The sequence below is a fragment of the Orycteropus afer genome, unplaced genomic scaffold (assembly GCF_000298275.1).
Source record: "Orycteropus afer afer isolate SDZICR_OR568_19922 unplaced genomic scaffold, OryAfe1.0 scaffold00339, whole genome shotgun sequence".
Lineage (NCBI taxonomy): Eukaryota > Metazoa > Chordata > Mammalia > Tubulidentata > Orycteropodidae > Orycteropus > Orycteropus afer.
Window position 1 is genome coordinate 1,831,834 of NW_006921926.1, and position 20,246 is coordinate 1,852,079.

The 20,246-nt window shown below is 37.7% G+C and overlaps 1 protein-coding gene across 1 annotated transcript in view; it reads left to right on the plus strand.

The window, feature by feature from the left end:
- RAB21 (RAB21, member RAS oncogene family) overlaps window positions 1-20,246 on the plus strand; it is a 35,970-nt gene that overhangs the window by 2,537 nt on the left and 13,187 nt on the right. The window contains exons 2-4 of the mRNA XM_007952462.1: window positions 13,748-13,807; window positions 14,497-14,604; window positions 17,313-17,376. Of these exons, the coding sequence (XP_007950653.1) occupies window positions 13,748-13,807; window positions 14,497-14,604; window positions 17,313-17,376 (232 nt within the window). The remainder of the gene's footprint in view (window positions 1-13,747; window positions 13,808-14,496; window positions 14,605-17,312; window positions 17,377-20,246) is intronic.

Consider the following 20,246-nt stretch of genomic DNA (forward strand, 5'->3'; position numbering starts at 1 on the left):
TGTGATTGACTTATTTCACTCAGCATAATGTCCTCCAAGTTCATCCATGTTATGAGGTGTTTTGCAGATTCTACATTATTCTTCAGTGTTGCATAGTATTCCCTTGTCTGTGTGTACCATAGTTTGGTTATCCATTCTTCTGTTGATGGACACATAGGTTGTTTCCATCTTTTTGCTATTGTAAATAGTACAAGCAAATATCTTAATATGCATGTAACTCATCACAAACAGTGATTAATGGCTTATATTACAGAATTGAGGATTTTGTAGCACACCAATGTGTGGAAAAAGTACTTATCTAAACTACTTTTTGTGTGTGTGTGCTTTCTCTTAAGTATTAGTTCATTTCATCTTTCCTAACCTTCCCCTGCCCCAAGAGATACTTGATTATTAAGTCAGCCTTGTATGTTTTTAATTTCCACACAGAAGGGAGATCTATTTCCATGTGATTTATTAGAAGGTACAGTCTTGTCAACAAAGCTACCCATCTGTGTAAAATACAAAGGTTTTGCAAAGTACATTCTTATGTGTTTGTATTTCAGAGAATCTTAGGATTGAGAGGAACTGGAGAGAGTTTGTGGTTCACTACTTCAGTCTTCTATTGAATCTAGTCAAGCTGTTGTCCATTTTCATTTGAACATCTTTGAGTGACATGAACTGATATAAAAAATGGAAGACTCAGTATGTCCTGAGGTGGCCCATTTCATTTTTAGACAAGTCTAATTTTGAGTAAGTTTTTCCATGAGTAAAGAAAGCCACAATCTGTTTCCGTGTTTTCTCTAGTACTAGTTCTTCCCTCTGAATCTTGGTCTCACGTGCCATCTCTTCTGATACTTGAAGATGGCTATCACATCCACTTGAATCTTGTCTTCTCTGATAAAACAGCTCTGGTTCTTGTAACTGGATCCCTTCATGACATTATTTTAAATCCTTTCATAATTTTTATATCTCTTTTGTAGATAATATTTAATCTTTTAAAGTTTTCATTGAGCTGTAGACATGATTTCAGAGAAGTGTAGGCTATCATCTCTATTGAGAATCCTTTTCTAATGATAGAGTTAGAAAATACTCTGTGAGTTTTTAGGGCAGCAAATTACTCAACCAAGTTTGTATCCTTATCTTTTAAATGGGGCTAATAAAACTATCTGCCTAAAAAATCTTAATTTCTTAAAAAAAAAAAAAAAATTACATCCGTCAAATTCTGTGATTTTTGCAGTTGTGGTTTTTAATCTCTAATATTTTTGACCCATTAACCTTTACCTTGCTAAATTTGCTGCAACAGTTAAACCTGTTAAATCTTCATTCTTTAATTCAAGAAACATTGATTGAGCTCCTTTGAGTCAGGCAGTGGATTGGGCCCTGGGCATGCAAAGAAGAATAAGGGATGATCCCTACTGTCTGAATTAACTACCCATTTTAACTCTGTCACCTGGATATTTGTTAAGAATGCCTTCAATATTCTCATCAGGTTATTAATAAAAACGTTAAAAGGGAGGGGGCCGTTGTGCAGCAAGTCTCACTATAGTCCAGTGATGCATGACCAGAGAGGTACCTTAATCCTTAGGAATGCAGAAATTTAGGGTAGGACTTTTTCAGACTATGCATGGGCCACAGCCCATTCCCTTCTCTTTTTCCCTTGAGTGAGAAACTCAGATATTAATAGAGTATTATACATATTTATGAAACAGAAGCAGAAAACCATTGTAGACTGACTGCTATAGACCACTACCTAATGGACACAAACCCTTTATTGAAAGCAGTTATTCCAGCATTTCTAATGTGCTTTTCTTGGCCTCGCAACATCAGTCTTGCCTATGGGGGGATATTACAGAGTTGTTTTGTCAGATGCTTGCAGCAGACAAGATTTGTTATGTTTACTCAGTGTTCACATCTATTGAGGCCATATGATGTGGAAAGAGAAGGGACTTTGAAGTTAAACTTGGGTTTGAATTCTGACTTCCACTTCATAGATGTTATGATCTTGGTTAGTTATTTTAGTTTCATAAATTGGATTCTTATCTATAGGATGGATCTATGTGGAATAAAGAGAACTGTCATATGCAAAGCTCTTACCACAGTACCTGGCATATATGTTTAATAAATGTTTGCTGTTGACTGAATATTTGGTGCTTAATTTGCTTGTTTAATGGTAAGTCAGTCAAAAGTAATGGGATTAATTTCAAATGAATTATTTTGAGAACCTATATTGTCTCTGAGAGACCATCATATTTTAAAATTGGTGGTGGTATTTGCATGATTTGGTGATTTAGTATTGCTTCCTTTTCCCAGAGCTCCTTTTAGGTTAGTTACAGTTTTGAAGTAATCTTGTAGGTAAGCTGTCTGAGAACTCAGTATCCCTTACCTGGCCTCAGAAATTTGAATGCGTATAGAGCATCCAAGCTTTCTTGTTTGATTTTCTCTCAATTTGAGGCTTTGATAAACTTGACAGAGACAAGAAAGACAGTTGGAGCAAGGGAGTTACTGCTTTTTCTTTGATATTTATGAAGGCAATACCACTGAATCTAAGCAATTAAATTCAAGAAACATTTCAAACCTGTTATAAGCGTAGCACTGGCTAGGGGATATAAAGATAAGCAAGGGGTTTATTCTCTTTCTTCAAGGACTTTTTGTGAAGGCTAACAGTTTATTTGGGGCACTGGACTCTTCTAATCTTTTTGTTGTAAACATTACTTAGAGGAGGGTAGCTCTTGTTATTCATAACTGGTTCTAACATTATTTCACCTTAGCCATCAGTTAGCCTTTCTGCCTTTATTATTAATGATTGTGCCATTTTGGTTGTAGCCACCTCCTATCTTTTGTGTGTCCTCTTTATATCTGCTTTTGTATGATCATTTCCTTTTTTCCAGCCCCTTTTTTCCCTTATTGAAGATGCTTTAAGATTTTGTGCTCCTATTTAATTTGTGTCTTCTATACCTTTTGACTATTCTATATTTAAAAAAAAAAATCATCATTTATAACCAGAAAACCTATAGTCATCTTCTCTTTTAGAGTTCTGTTAGTGGAAATCTACCTGTCTGCCTGTTGAAGTATAGGATAGGTGCCTGTCATTTGATTAGTAAAGCAGTGTAGTAAGTTTGGTTGAGTAGGTGGTATCCTGACATTTTGGCAAATGAGGAACCTAACATTTCTCGGGTCACATTAATAGTGGTACACTATTTTTTTCTTAAGCTAATTCTACTACCCTTTTTTAAAAAATAACTTCCCAGGGAATATCTGGCATTCAGGTACTAGGAGTTGGTTTTACAGTTTGCATCATAGCTTCTCTGGCCTAGAAATAGTGGTTTCCTTGTTTGTAAGATTAATATTTCAAGTATTTGAAATATCTTCTAAGTAGCTCTGGAAGCCCCATCAATGTTGATTCAGGCAATTCATTATACTATTTTAATAAAATAGAATAGGTCAAGTCTTTTTCTTCTTCAATATTTTACTAGATACATGTGGGCTCTAGAAGGTGGGGTGATTTTCTTTTTTAAGACAAGAATTGTTCTGAGTTAAGGCTATGAATCTATAATACATTAGTATTTCGTATCTGACTGCTATTTCTGCTTTGTGCTTTCAGTTATTCCTTACTATATGCCATACCAGTTGCTGTCAAGAAGACTGACTCATGGTGACCCTATGTGTGTCAGAATAGAACTGTGTGTCCATAGATTTTCTAGAGCTTATTTTTCAGAAATAAATCATCAGGCCTTTCTTCTAAGGCACCTCTGGATGGACTTGAACTTTCAACCTTTCAGTTAGCACCCAAGTGCATTAACCATTTTTACCACTTAAAGGACTCTGAGCTACTGCTCAGAAGTAATTTTGGCTGTCCTTTTGAAAGTGTTTACTTGATCCTAACTGATTATTGCCCCCCTTTTTAGCACCTGAGAGTAAGAAATGTAGTGCCAATCTGAGTTTTCTGATAGGTCATTTTTATTGCCTGGCTACAGAGAACTGATTTTATAAATTATCTGCCTGAATCCTGTCATGTTCTTTAAGTGTGGAAGTTAGAAATATCCTAAACCCAAACCCACTGCTATTGAGTCTGTTCAGCTCGTAACAGTCCTATAGGACAGAGTAGAACTGTCCCATACCAAACTCACTGCCATCGAGTCGGATCTGATTCATAGTGACCCCTCCTTGGGTTTCCAAGGCGATATCACTACGGAATCTTTACAGAAGTAGACTGCCACAGCTCTCTTCCATGGAGTGGTTGGTGGGTTTGAACCAGTAACCTATTTGCAGCTAAATGCTTTAACCACTGTACTACAAGGACACTGTAGAAGTGGTAATAGATACTTTGAATATTTAAGCCTGAAACAGTGTTAGCAACTCTAGCAAAAATATTTTAACTGTTATATGTATACGCACATACACCCCTACCTATTTATAATAGTCTGTTGAATTTAGTAGACATTAAAGACAAGGAGTATTTGAATTGAACACAATTCAGTTACATATTGTTTTCAACAAATTCCTTATAAGTTACATAATATTACTTGAGATATTTTGTTTTGCCAATAGTTGTTGGCAAACATAGCAAGTGATCCTGCTACAAAGAACCAAAATAATGATTAAACAAGTTATGGAAAGACTTTCATTTGGCAGATAGAATTTGTTTCTGTTATTTCTCTCAGAAATATATATATATCATGTGATATGATTTCAGGTAAGATGTTGGGTAAATTGGCATCAGGTGCAAATGACAAATGACAGCCTGAGCCAATGAGATTTTTTTTTCAGTACTCAAAGTTTAGAAAGGTGAAATCATTGAGGTTGGAAGAGGTAGTGATGCTGCAACTCAGGGTGTATACCCATAGGGTAGAAAATGAACCATTACCTTGATTCTTGTTACTTTGGGCCTACCCTGAGAATGTTTTGGGAGGTAAGTTGTTGACCAGGAACACTTACCATGTAAGTGGAGAAGTTCCAGATTAAGAAGAGTGTGTGTGTGCATGCATGCGCATGCACACGCATACTCTAAAATAAGTAGCAATGGGTAAAGCACTGTGGAGTCTGACAGGCATCCACCCACTGTACTGAGCTGTCCAACCTTGGGTAAGTCACTGTATTTGTTTAAGTCTCAGTTTCACAACTGTAAATGGTACTGATTACCCACTTCATGGAGTTGTTGTAAACATTAAATGAGAAAGCCCCAAGCACAGTGCTTGACACAATACTACACACTTTACATTTTTCCTTCCTGTGTTCCTAGAACCTTTGAATTAATATGGCGTAACAGCACTTGACTCACCTCTCTTTTAGATTGGGGTTTTTCTTGTGATGCCAGAGATTTTTTAATTCCTTGTAAGTGTGTGGAAGTTGATTGTGGTATATGCATCTGAGCAGTTTTCTTTGGACCGAGTTCTTAGCTTTCATGAGATTCTGAAAGAAGTCCATGATTACCTTCTCATTCCTCACCCTAGTACCACATAAACACTGTAATACTTACAGAGTAAGTATTATAAATGATATCTCAGTAGTCTCGCCAAATTAAAAATGAGTCATAAAAACAAAACCAAACCCATGGCTGTTGAGTCAGTTCAGCTCATAGCTGTAGGAGAGAGTAGACCTGCCCATAGGGTTTCCAAGGTTGTAAATCTTTATGGAAGCAGACTGCCTCTTCTTTGTCCCGCAGAGTGGCTGGTGGGTTCCAACCTCTGACCTTTCAGTTAGCAGATGAATGCTTTAACTACCATACCACCAGGACTCCTTGTGTCTCATACTCAAGAAGAAAACTCACTACCAGTCGAGTCGGATCCAATTCGTAGCGACCCCTCCTTGGGTTTCCGATGTGATATCACTAAGGAAGTAGATTGCCCAGTCTTCCTTCGGAGGAGTGACTGGTGGGTTTGAACTGCCAGCTTTCTGATTAGCAGTCAAATGCCTTAGGCACTACACTACCAGAGCTCCTTTTATGTCTCATAAGGATGATTAAAAAAGAAAAGAGAAATTTCACTCATTTGATCTTGGTGTTATATAAAATCTTTCAGTTCTGTTCTCAAATATATTTCTTAAACTTGAAGGTGCTTGCTCTTTAATGTATTATCTATAAAATATTAAAAACTTAGAATGTATATAAAATGAGATGATTTACATTAACAGAAAGGATCTTTTCATAGTGTTAGGCTTAAGTTTTTCATTTGTGGGGGATGATGATGATGATTAATAGTCATCAATTACTGAGTTATTTGATAATAGCTCAGTTATTTGAGTTAAAATAATTTAGTGTATAAGGAAACTTGTAAGAGTGCATCTCTTACATAAATTAAATAATACCTGCATTGATCTGCCTGGCACATATTGTTGTCATGTTTATCTACAATAACAATATTTGAGTGTTTGCTATGAGCAAGGGCATTATGGCTTTCTGCCCTACTAGAGAAGTATTTCAGAGAGCTTAGGTGGATCTGGCAGGTACTATAGCATAGTAGTTATGAATCATGTTTGGAACCAGACTGCCTGGATTCAAATTTGATTTTATTACTTACTGTGTGCGGTTGGGCAGATACAAAACTGCTGCCCTGTGTCTCAGTTGTCATATCTGTAATATTTGGATAATTATATATGCCTCACGGTGTTATGAAAATTAAATAATAAGTCCTTAGAACACTGTCTGGTTCATTGTAAGCATTGTGAGAGTGTTAAATATACAAAAATACAAACTCTAGTTGAATAGAAGACTTCTACCAATGGAAAGCTAACTTACATTACAATGCTGTGTATTGCAAGATTTAGGTTCCCTAAAATTCTTTAGGACAGAGAAATTCTGTGTGGATTGTGTGGGTAGTATAAGAAAGCTTAAAACTGAAGAAAGAAGAGGTCACGAGCTGGACTTGAACAGGTGGAGTTCAAAGCGAGAAAAAAGATAGGGTCTTGTTACTCAAAAAAAAAAAAAAAAAAAAAAACAAACTTACTGCCATCAAGTTGATTCTGACTCGTGGCGACTCCCTTTGAGTTTCTGAGGTGGTAAATCTTTATGGAACTAGATTGTCCAGTCTTCTTCCACGGAGTTAGAGGGGAATTTTGTGAAGAGACAGAATTGGAGGGACTATGAATCAACAGTATAAGTTGCAGAGTAAGTACAAACATAGTAGAAACTAGTTTAGGAGAATTTATCTGATCAAATTGTCCTTAGATACAAAATTTTACTATTTTTAGATAAGGGCTCTCCAACTTTTATCTCCTTAAAGAGAAGCTTATGAATGATTTTGTAAAAAGTGCATAGCACAGTACTTGGCACAAAATAAGAATTCAGTAAATGTTTGCTAGTTAATTAGCAGAAGTAGTAGAAATAATGGTTGTGCAGTGTTTTATTGGGAGCTCCGGTGGCGTAGTGCTTAAGGCATTTGACTGCTAATCAGAAGGCTGGTGGTTCAAACCCACCAGCCACTGCTCGGAAGGAAGGTTGTTGGGCAGTCTACTTCCATAGTGATACTGCCTTGAAAACCCAGGGAAGGGTCACTAGGAGTCAGATCCGACTCAACGGCAGTGAGTTTGGTTTTTTGAAATATTTTACTGTGTGGATGGGCCATGTGTATATTTTTAATTGATTCTCTATCGATGAGCCCTTAGGTTATTTACATTTTTTAATTTTTGTTACACTGTAATGATCGGAAGAAAGGTTGGGTAATCTACTTCTGTAGTGATACTGCCTTGGCAACCCAAGGAGGGGTTGCTATGAGTCGGGGACGACTCAACGGCACATGACAATATTACAACACTGTAATGAATACCCTTCCCATGAAATTGTTTTGTATGTTCATGGTTACTTAGGAGAGACTTAACACTCACTATCCCTTTGCAAAGGCCGGTGGTTCAAACCCACCAGCCACTCCTCAGAAGGAAGGTTGGGCAATCCTACTTCTGTAGTGATACTGCCTCAGAAACCCAAGGAGGGGTCACTATGAGTTGGGGCCAACTCAAAGGCACATAACAACAACAAATCCCTTTGCAAAAATAGCATGGCGGCAATGTCTGACCTTCTTTAACTTTACAAAGTGGGAAGGAGAATCAATGTCAGAACAAGGCTGATTCTATGAGGTAGAAGTCATACATGCTACCACCCTCCAACCTTTTCACCAATGCTAAAACCAACCATCCCCCCACAGCACTCAGTGCTTCTCTTGCTAGGTTTGGTAATTCAGTGCAGTGATCGCACAGATTATAAAGTTTATTAAGGAAGTAACAGGTTACCAATTCAGGATCAGGAACAAATCAGGATACAGTTCTTCAATTAGAACAGTCTTCTTCTCAGCTGTTCTGCAGACGTGCTTCTCTCTGATCTTGGTCTCTCAGCCCTGCAGCCCCTTGGTCTCTGCTACACTTGGACAAGTGTTACAGAGCTCTTTTACCTTGCTGATAGGTTCCTAGAGAGACACCCTACTCCACCAGCAAGCCTCCTGGTGCAGGCACTCAGGTTTCTCACTCTGTGGCCTTGGAATCCCACCACTCTGTCTTGTGCTGGTCTCTTGATTCTGCTGCCTCCACTGCTGCCATTTCTCTCCCGCTGCTTCTCACCATCTCTGGTGTCACAGCTCTCTGTCTCCTGGATTGAAGTTCAGTGCAGAGATCTTGGGTCCAGAGGAAGAGCTCCACTCCTAGCTTTTCTTTCTTGATGGTAGTGAGATTCCCCTTTTTGCCTCTGGGATGGCTCATTTTAACGCTAGTGGAAAGCAGACTGACCAGCCCTCACTTTAGGGTTCCATATACCTTATTTCCATCATTGTCTCCCCACAAGGGTACCATGTACCTTATTTACATTATTAACAAGCTGTCCAATCCCATTGGTAAGCCACAAGCACCTTACATTTGCATAGTCCCACCTGATCATCTGGTGGGAGTCAAAAGGGCCATGGCTCCAAAAAAAAAAAAAAAAAGCTCACTACCATCAAGTTGATTCCAACTCATAGCAGCCCCTCCTTGGGTTTCCGAGGCAGTATCTCAATGGAAGTAGATCACCCATTCTTCCTTCCGAGGAGTGGCTGGTGGGTTTGAACCGCCAGCCTTCTGGTTAGCAGTCAAATGCATTAGGCACTACGCTACCAGAAGGACAATACTAAGTAATTTACTGAACTACATACACCCTTAAATTCATGGGTGTGGGTGATGGTAAGTTTCAAAGGGGATGGTAGAACGGAAATAAGGGAGTTTTTCCTGCTCTAACATGCTCTCCTTTGTTAGGAAATCCCCACAAAACCCATGACAAAAAAGTTTATTTTAATAGTAGCTGCCATCAAGCATATGGTTTTAAAAAGATAGTTAAATGATGATTTTAAAATGAGAACTTACTAGGGAGCCCATCTGTGAGTTTTAAATTTTTTTTTTTCTTTATATCAAGGAGGTTTTGTGAAGATAATCTGGCATGCAGAGCAGAGTGTGAAGGGAGACCAGAGGTTTTTACATTGTGACATAATGTGAGACTGGTGGGAATAAAACCCCAGAGGAAATAAGAGAAATATGGAACAGCAAGGGAGGAGAAGACTCACTATTACTTAAGATTTTAAACCTCAGTGATTAGAGAATGTGATCAAAGTACTAAGTCAAAATAGAATACCAGTTTTGGAGGGAAAATCAGTTCAATTTTAAATATGTCAAAGAGGCATCCAATTTGTATTTAGATAGGATTATATAAATCCATTAAGTATTTGGATAGGATTCAGATTTTTAGTTTCTTCTACATGGCATTGATATTGAAACTATGAAAAATAGTTGAAGTCAAATAAACTACACAGCTAGTAAGTGGTGAAGCGTGAGATTCATTTCCATGTCTGTCTTCTCTGAAGTTCATATACTTAACTTCATGTTACATGAGTAAGAGGAGTCCTTTATTCGTATCTATTGTCATTACATACATTTGGTGGTCTTATTTTCTAAGTTGTTTATTTTGTCTTTTTTCTTTTTTTAATCCTTTTCGGTGTAGTTTTGTTTGCTTCATTTAACAAAATATCTTGAGTAATATAGCTTGGGCTTTGAAGGTTTACATTCCTAGATTTGGTCTCAGCTCTGCCATTTTTATGCTTGTGGGTGCTAGTTATAATCACCAAATCCAGTGGACTTTTCTTAGTTCTAATTTTCTTTGGTGTGCCAATAGCAAAAAGGCTTTTCTGAAATCTGGGTTCTACTGCTTCAGTAGTAATTCATCATTCCTAACTTTTCATTGGGAGCTCTGGTAGCGTAGTGCCTAAGGCACTTGACTGCTAACCAGAAGGCTGGCTGTTCAAATCCACCAGCTGCTTCTCAGAAGGAAGATTGGGCAATCTACTTCCGTAGTGATACCACCTCGGAAACCCAAGGAGGGGTCACTGTGAGTCAGGGGTCCAACTCGACGGCACATAACAACAACAACAACAACTTTTCATCCGCCTTACCTTTCCTTCTCTGAATTTTCTGCTCATGTTGTTGTTGTTAGATGTCGTTGACTCATAGTGTCCCAGTGTGACAGTAGAACTGCTCCAAAGGGTTTTCTTTTTCTTTTTCAACGTTTTTTTGTTGCGATTTGGGTGAAAGTTTACAGAGCAAATGGTTTTCTATTTAATAATTCATACACACATTTTGTTTCATAACACTGAATTGCAATCCCCACAGTGTAACAGCACTCTTCCCACTTCCTTCCTGTGCTTAACGTCTCTCTTCATTATTTTTTCCTGTCCTTCCTGTCTTCTGAGCTTCATCCTTGGGCAAATGCTGCCCTTTTTTATTTCGTTGATTGTTCTAAGTACTTCCCTGGTATTGTTGCTCACCTATTAGGCCTGTTATTAGGCTGCACATTGAGCAAGGGGGATGAGTTCAGCTCCAGGCCAGAAGGACCCATGCAAGTTTTCTAGGCTGCAGTCTTTACATGAGCAAATCGCCAGATCTTCTCTCCTGCAGAGCCTCTGGATAGGTTTAAACCACCAACACTTGGGTTAGCGACTGAGTACTCAATCATTGCATCACTGGGCTCCTTTTTCAGCTAATAGATAACACCTAAATGTGACTATATATATTTCTGAACTCTGCTCTCTCTCCTTTTTTTTAAGTATGCCAACTGACTCTGGATTGTGAGAATGTTTCTTCTTCATAAATTCTTGATTCTTTTCTTTTTTTCATGGTCTTAATTTGGGCCTTTTTTCTCTATATAATTTTATAGTATAATAGCTTGCTGTCTCCCACGTCTACTCCTGTCCTTTCAAGTCCAACCTCCGCTCCTGTCCCAGAGTTTTCTCCTAAAGTATCAATCTTTTCTTTCCTTACTGCTTGAAATCCTTTGGTGTTCTCCATTGCCAACACTGATGTTTCTTAACAGTTATTCCTTAGGCTGCACTATTTCTCCAGCAAAAAAGAAGTTCTGTGGTCAAATGAGTTTGGGAAATGCTGGGATAGAAGCAGTTAGCCAGCTTCTGTATACTAATAAGCACTGTGAGTCTACAAATGGGATACAGAACAGTATACAGCATATACCAAATACACCTGACCATAGTACACTTTTTTGGGGATATGTGTTTGATATTTTGAGACATATTTCATTAAGACCCACAAGCTAAAGTCTACATATGGAATTCTAGGGCCTTTTTTGATTCAGCTGTTCCTGATCTTTGTAGTCTCATCTCTGTGTTGACCTTACCAACTTGGAGTTTCTTATGCAGCTGAGGGGGTGGAGTCATGTGGTTTCAGGTTTCAGTAGCTTCACTAATCTGTCGGGAAAAACCCTGAAGGGAGGTGGGTGATGGAGATCATTATCTTTTCTGAAGATTTCTTTGATTCATCCAGGCATGCTTTGCACTTCCTTTCTTAGCACTATCCTTAAAATATATTTGACAAGACTTTATCACATGGTGATGAAATTTTAAAATAGTGAGTTTGGGGTTTTTTGTTTTTTCTTTTTGGTAATAGATTATAAGTGCCTTGAAGGCTAGAACCATGTCCTATCATATCTGTGACATTAGTGCCTAAAACTAAACTAAAGAAACTCACTGCCATTGAGTCGATTCTGACTTATAGTGACCCCTCCTTGGGTTTCTAAGGCAGTATCTCTATGGAAGTAGATTACCCAGTCTTCCTTTAAGGAATGGCTGGGAGGTTTGAACCTCCAGACTTCTGGTTAGCAGTCAGATTCCTTAAGCATTACACCACCTTATTGTTGATGTTATGTGCCGTCAAGTTGGACCTGACTCATAGCGACCCCTCCTTGGATTTCCGAGGTGGTATCACTATGGAAGTAGATTGCCCAACCTTCCTTCCGAGGAGTGGCTGGTGGGTTTGAACTGCCAGCCTTCTGGTTAGCAGTCAAATGCCTTAGGCACTATGCTACCAGAGAATACTGTATACGATAAATAATTGAATTATAAGATAATTGCAGAAACATTTAAAATAATGCTGTTTTTTTTTACAGTTAAATAAATCACCAGCAAACATTTCTTATACAGGTATGCATGACTCAAAGTCTACAATAGGACGTTATGTAATTTGAACATTGTGTGTCCTGTTATGTTAAAAATCTTACGGGAGCCAGCCGGACAAAGCCTGGGAGCCATATTCACTGGATACAGGAGGCTGGCCTTGCCGAGTGTGCTGATGGGAACTAGACCAGCAGCCAGATCAGGACTTTGCACAAGGTGCAGAAATGGGGAGTGAAGAAGAGTGTGTATATGAAGAGGTGGCCACGGGGACTGGGAATGCAGGTGCCTGGAGCCCTGGCTGACTGCAGTGCTTTCTGATCATGTGCAGCTTCTGGGAGCAGGGAGCCCACCAGCACCCCAGGCTGGCCTACCCCGCGGGAGGGGAAGTGGGAAGGATCCACATTCGGAGTGGAAGGCTGCAGAGCTGCTGTGGATGAGTGAAGTAGGAGAGAGGGAAGGAGGAGACACTGTCCCGATTGAGTTGGCCCTGGAAGCTCACTGCTCATTCCCTCTGGGGTTTGGGGTCTTTAAAACCATTGAGGGGAATAATCAACGAGAGCTGTTTTCCCTTTAGAAAAAAACAAAAACACAACCATGGACAAATATGCTGTCACACGTTGCCTGTAGAGGTGTTAAGTGTTTCATACTTGTGTATTCTTAGAATAAACCAAAAACATCAAACCCACTGCCTTCGAGTCGGATCCGAGTCATAGTGACCCCTCCTTGAGTTTCCAAGGCAGTATCACTACAGAAGTAGATTGCCCAATCTTCCTTCTGAGGAGTGACTGGTGGGTTTAAACCGTCAGTCTTCTGGGTAGCAGTCAGATGTTTTAGGCACTACGCCACCAGAGCTCTCCATAGAATAGTGAGTAGGTAACCAAAAAAACCAAGCCCACTGCCATAGAGTCAGTTCGGACTCATAGCGGCTCCCCTCGAGTTTCCAAGGCTGCAATCTTTAAGGGAGTAGATTGCCTCATGTTGGACCTGCCTACCTTTTGGTTAGCAGCCTAGTGCCTTAATCACTGTGCTTCGAGAGCTCCTTGGTGAGTACATAAGGTGCCATCAGATTAAATGCTCTTAAGAAAAATTTTGTTCTGTATACAATGGGGGAAAAAACTAAGAAAAAGTACTTATTTACCTTTTTGTATTATGATTTGAGTTCATAAAGTAAAATATCTTTCTTAGCTAAGAATGTAACTAATTTGTCTTCAATGAAAATATTTGGTCATTTATAAAAACTCATTGATCATTTTTCTTCTCAGATACCTTGAATTTTACATTGAGATGATTCATTCCTATACAGTTGTCAAGATAAGAAATATCTTATATGAAACACTGTTTAATGTATCATTCTTTTTTCTTAGGCATCTTTCTTAACAAAGAAGTTAAATATTGGTGGGAAAAGAGTAAACCTTGCCATATGGGTAAGTGAACCCTTTCAGCTCTGAGTGGCGGTTTCTGCCTATTCTTGATACTCTAATAACTACTTAGCTCAGAGAGTGGGAATTTGGATTTTTGGATTTTTTTTAGTTCACTGAAGGCTAGCCAAAAATTTGTTGTTTCGCGGGGAGGGGTAGGAATTTAAAAAATCTATTTTTTCTAAGATCTGATTAAGAATTATATCTTGAAAAGAATTTAATATTTGAATACTGATATCATAACTTTTCATCTGGGAAGGGTAAATTCAGAGGGCTTCCACTTCAGAGAGAAGACTGTGTGGGCCAATAATCTTCTTTTCCTCTCTCCCCCTCTTTGGGGAAATCTAAGTTATGGTTTATGGGAATCTATGCCTATTCCACAGGCAACTGGCTTATAGTGCAGTGCTGGCCATTCTGGTTATCTGGCATCTTAACTGGTTTTTCAGGGGCTTTGGGTAGGTTGCTAAGAAAGGTTGGGAGAGGAGAAGTGACATTTGTATAACAGAAAAACTTTAAATATTGGTTATAATTTGACTCAAAATTTTTTCACACCTTATTTTGTTTCTTTTAACGGTGTTTTGGGCTTTCCTGTGACTCCATATCTCGATTCACAATTATGTATAAGTTCACTGTAGTTGAAATATAGCAGATATATTTTTTCTTCTGACCTAATAAGTGTTTGTTGCTTTATTTAGGATACAGCAGGTCAAGAGAGATTTCATGCCTTGGGTCCAATTTACTACAGAGATTCAAATGGAGCTATTTTAGTTTATGACATAACAGATGAAGATTCTTTTCAAAAGGTATTCTATTTACTTATGGGTAGATAACTCAATAACATTAATGAACAAACGCATGTTATAATAGAGACTTGAAAAATCAATGATTAGTCTTGGTTTGTTTTCATGTATAAAGTCAGGAAAGAATTACAGATAGCACCAAACAGGTCCAAAATCATTTTGAAGAATTACTAGATCTGCAAGCTACTTTTTGTTTCTGTTTTCTACTCCTTGTACCAGGTTTGTCCACTTATCAATAATAATCCAAGAGCTAATTTGTATATCTGCTTCACCAGATCCAACTGGAAAAATAAACAAACTAGAAAGCATGCAATTTCAACATGAAGAAACCTGTAACTCAAGGCTAGAAAAGCTTCTGCTTTATAAATTACCCTCTCTTGTTATACATCCCTGACTAATTCATTGGAAGAGGGGTTTTAGGAGGAAAGGTCAAAGAAGTAACCCATCTTGACCTTAAGGAGAGTTCAGAGATAAATTTACTGGCAACTCATTTTTTTTTGTCTCAAACAACTTTACAAGTCCTGTTTTTTGCAGTGCACATTGAAAAGGTGAAAAATTAGAGCTTCAAAACAAACAATACCTAATCTGTTCCTTTAACATTTATATTATAGTCTCTAAGATACTTATGGAGGAAAAAGAGCTTAAACTTGATTCAGTTCCTTTTTTGTCTTCACAGTAAGAGAGCCTGCACAACCACACTAAATTTACAGGTGCCCAGTGGGTGTGTAACAAAGAAATGCTTGTGATTTCTCTTTAACAGGAAGTGGGAAAAAAAAAAGTCCCTATATTTTTTGAAGCTTTATTTCTAAATATGATCATTTTCCTTTCCTAATTTCTGAGAAAGTATGTAATAAAGTACCAATTACAATAATATGAATTTAAAAATGAGTGCTCACTATATATGTACAAATACTTTTAAAACCAAGACTAATCACGTTAGTGAACAAAGAATAAACCAGTGTTGTTCTTCAGATTAATGGAAGGATGAGTTTTTTAGGTTGAAAAGTTGCTTATTGCTGTGTAACAAATCCCCAAAAACTTGGTGCCTTGAAACAACAGTTTATTGTTTCTCACTATTTTGTGGGTTGGCCAAGCAATTTCTCTGTCCCAGGTGATCTTACTGGGGTCACTCACACAGCTACAGTAAACTGGGAGCTTGGCCCTATTCCATTGGGTATCTCATTCTCCAGGGATTCTTTCCACAGGTGTACTCATTATTCTGTATTCTAGCCCAAGCTGCTTATATGACAACTGAGTCCCAAGAGTGCGAAGGCTACCAGGCCTTCTTAGAATGCTTAGGAATGGCACTACACAGGATCAGTTCTGCCACATTCTCTTGGGCAGAGCAGGTGATTAGGCTAGGTCATATTCAGGAATGGTAAAGAATTTGAGGCTATTTTCACCATAAAAATGTATGGATGTAATGAATAGGCAGGATCTAATTGGAGATAAATAACAAATTTTAAAAAATTTGGTTGGATTAGTGAGTTACAATACTATGTATACAGGGAGAGTAATTTATAATTGGATTTTGGCATATTTCTTTTGAGGTAATGAGGATATACAACTTATACCAGTATCAAATTTTATTATAAAGATTTGGGGTTTACTAAAGGTAGTTCCTCTGAATTCTTACAGAGCATAGGAGTATGGCACTGTTAACATTTGTACCATGGAAACAGATGCCCAGTTAATGCTTTCCACAGATCTGGTATAGTTTTGTAATTTATGGATGTGTGTTTGTATGTTTAAGAAGATGTGTATGTTTTATATAATTTGATTGCCTACAGATTAAATTCCGTAACAAAAAATGAAAAGTGCTTAAGTTCTTTATCCTGGAATTTTATTATAATCAAAATATTTAAAGTCATGAGTTCAAAAGATTAATTTACCTGCTTCTAGTTTACTCCCAACTGCGCTCACTGCTATGCTTGGTCCATAGTGGGAATTAGTTTGTTACTGGAGATATGGTACACCAGTAGCTCTCAACCAGGGGGTAATATTGCCTGCTAGGAGACATTTAACAATGTTTGAAGATATTTTTCATTGTCACAGCTAGAAGAATGCTACTGGCATCTAGTGGGTTACAGAGATGTTGCTAAACATCATACATTGTATAGGACAGTCCCTCAAAACAAAGAAATTATCTGAGCCAAAATGTCAATGATGTTGGAGTTGAAAAACCTTATTGTACACTAAATGATGTAAATGATGAATATTTAATCTTCTGCTCTTTTTTTTGGTGGGGGGTGCCCATATGCTTTTTTTTCCCCTTTAAGTGTGCAATGCAGAAGCTCCTGTATCTACTATTTAGGCACAAATTGTGGTTCAGAGGACTCCTTTAAGCCATGTATTCCTTAGTCAAAACTGACTCTATATAAGTATCTACAGAAGCTGGAGTTGATCATGATTTTGTTCTGGTGAACAGCTTTACTTGGATTTATGGAAGATTTATGAAAACTTTTAACTTGAGGTGCTTCTGTGTAAATCCATATGTAGACACAGATCTCCTTGTGTATGGACATGCATGTGTGTAGTTTGCAATATAAGCTGGTAACAAATGATCCTACAGTAAGTTATTCCTTGTAATAACTAAATATATGGTTGTTAAATAAAATTCTGCGGTTTTTTTGACAGTGTTGGCTTTTGAGGTGTTGTAATAGTAGTTGTAACAGGATTTTTTTCTAATATCTGCTCTTTTATATACTCAGGTAAAAAACTGGGTCAAAGAATTACGGAAAATGTTGGGAAATGAAATCTGTTTATGTATAGTTGGTAAGCATTATTACTATTTTTAAGTATATAATTTGTTTGTTTCATGTTTTCCTAAAGAAATAATAAGCAGTTCATTTTAAAGTTGTTTCAGAAAAGAAAGAGTAGCATTTCATTTTTAGAATACTTAGGATTTGAATGTTACCTTCCAGGAGATTCAAACTCTGTACTTCAAGGGATGCCCTGGAGAGCAAGAGGAAGCTAAAAATATGAGGCATCAAGTCATTCAGCCTTGCTTCAACTACCCCTTTACTTTTTTACCTTTACTTTTTTGCTTAGAAATAAAGAACACAGTAACTACTTTCAAATAAATCAAAGCTAGTAACTTGAGCCAGTGCTCTTGTTCTATATGTTTGATTGACTATATATGTTGATTGACTCATTATTTATTTTACTCCAGGGATACAATTAGATCATAATGCTAAGGGTGGAGGAATATTCTTAATGGGAGGAATAAAGGAACTCTAGAATTAATTCTTGAACTTTAGTTAGGAATTTCTCTCTGGTTTCCCTTTGTCTTTAGATTATTTTGCATATATAATAATTACTGAGCAATAACAGTGTACCAGATACTCTGCTATTTACACATTACATATTGTTGTTGTTGTTGTTGTTATTTGCCGTCGAGTCGCTCCCGACTCATAGCGACCCTTCCTTGGGTTTCCGAGGCAGTATCACTACGGAAGTAGGATTGCCCAACCTTCCTTCCGAGGAGTGGCTGGTGGGTTTGAACCGCCAGCCTTCTGGTTAGCAGTCAAGTGCCTTAGGCATTATGCTACCAGAGCTCCTTATTATCTCATGTAATTTTCATAACTCTATAAGGGCTTTATAAAGGAAGCTAAACCTTGTAAATACTTAATGGATTGCCCAAATCAGCTAGCTGTCAGAGATGGAAGTAGAATTAGTCTGTCTTCTATGCTTACGTTATTAATCTTTATGTTGTACAACCTCATGTTTTCTTTTCCTTTTTATATGTTATTGTTATTATGTGCTGTCGAGTTGTCTACAACCTATAGCGACCCCTCCTTGAGTTTCTGAGGCGGTATCACTACAGAAGTAGATTGCCCAATCTTCCTTCCGAGGAGTGGCTGGTGGGTTTGAAGCGCTAGTCTTCTGGTTAGCAGTCAAATGCTACGCCACCAGAGCTTTTTACATGGCTAGCAGAAAAGAGAGTGGTTTGGTAGAAACTAGGGTAATTTTAGTGGAGAAGAGACAGATTTGGGGAAATAAAAGAAAGAAATGGTTAGCTTGGAAAAGTTCTGTTTTTAGCCTTGAGAACATTTTTTTAAAAAAAGAAAAAAAACTTTAGTTTACGTTTCCTGTATCTTTTCATCATTAGATTGGTAAACTCAGTAGTCACAGATCAGGGTACAAGTCTAGGGTGAAAAGGCAAACAAGATGGATGATTTGACTTGCTTTTCACTCTAGATGCTATGTGTTAGACTTGACTGTGAGAATATTTCAGACTAGATCTTTGAGATAGGAGACCACATTGGAGTTGGGGCCAAAACTTTATCTAGTCATTAGTGAGTTTTACCTGGCGTTGTCTGGTATATTGGACTTGCTGGGAGAGAACACGACCCCAGTAGGTAAAAATGACTGAAGATTTGATTATTTGGGATTCTAATCATCTTTCAGAAGAGAGAAAGAGAAATTATTAATATAATACTTGAGAAAGTTGAAGAAACCTGTTACTTGACCAAACTTACAAAGTAGCGTTAATAAAAAATTAGCTGGCTTACATAAATTTATAAATAGTTCATTTAAATTTCATGTTCTTTATGTTCATATTATAAGAAAGTTTCAGAATATTGGATCGAATAGTTACTGACTCAAATATGGTTAAATATTCTTTATTTAATTGTATTTAATTGTTATTGATTAGTGTGAAGTACAAAAAATCTCTCTTTTTTTTTTCTATTAGCAAATGTAGCGTGGGCTTTTGTTGGAATTTAAAGTAGGAAGAAATTTGGGAGTCCACTTAATCCCTTGTACCCAGACTTGCCTTATTATCAGGATAACCTGGTGTCTTGTTATCTAGTATTGCTGTATCAGAAGTACCACAGGTGAAAAATAGCTTTAACAAACAAAAGTTAATTCTCTCACCGTTTAGGAAGTTAGATGTCTGAATTCAAGGCACTTGCTCTAGGGGAAGTCTTTCTCTTTTGGCTCTGGGGAAGGTCCTTGTCTCTTCAGCTGTTTACTAGTTCCTTGGAGTTCTCCATGTGGCTTGGCATCAGTCTTTCCCCATCTCTGCTCTGCTCGCTTATTTAATCTCTCTTATATCTCAAAAGAAATTGACTCAAAACACAACCTATACTAATCCTGTCTCGTTAATAAAACAAAACAACCCACTCCCAAAATTGGATTATAACCACAGCCAAATAGAGGTTAGAATTTACAACACATATTTTGGGGGAACATAATCCATAATAGTCTGCCCTTAAATCTTCCAAAATTCATATCTGTGCCACCAGTAAAATACATTCACCCATCACATCACCCCAAAAGTCTTAAATCCAAGTCCAAAATCTTATCTTCTGAATAATCTAAATCATATATGGATGATACTTTAGGTGTATTCCATCCTGAGGCAGAATTCCCCTTAAACTGTGAACTCTAGAATATAACTTATCTGTTTCCAAATATACAATAGTGGAACAGGCAGAAGGTAGACATTTCCATTACAAGTGGGAGAAATTGGGAGATCCGGCAAGATGGCAGACCAGGCAGAAAGACTGCACAGACCCTCTTCAACAAAGAAAAGGGAAACCAACTAACACAGACACAGAAGATAATCCTGGACCCCTGAGCCTTGAAGGGAAGGATATAGAAGTGGACTAAACCCCAATTAGCAGAAGAATTTGCATGAA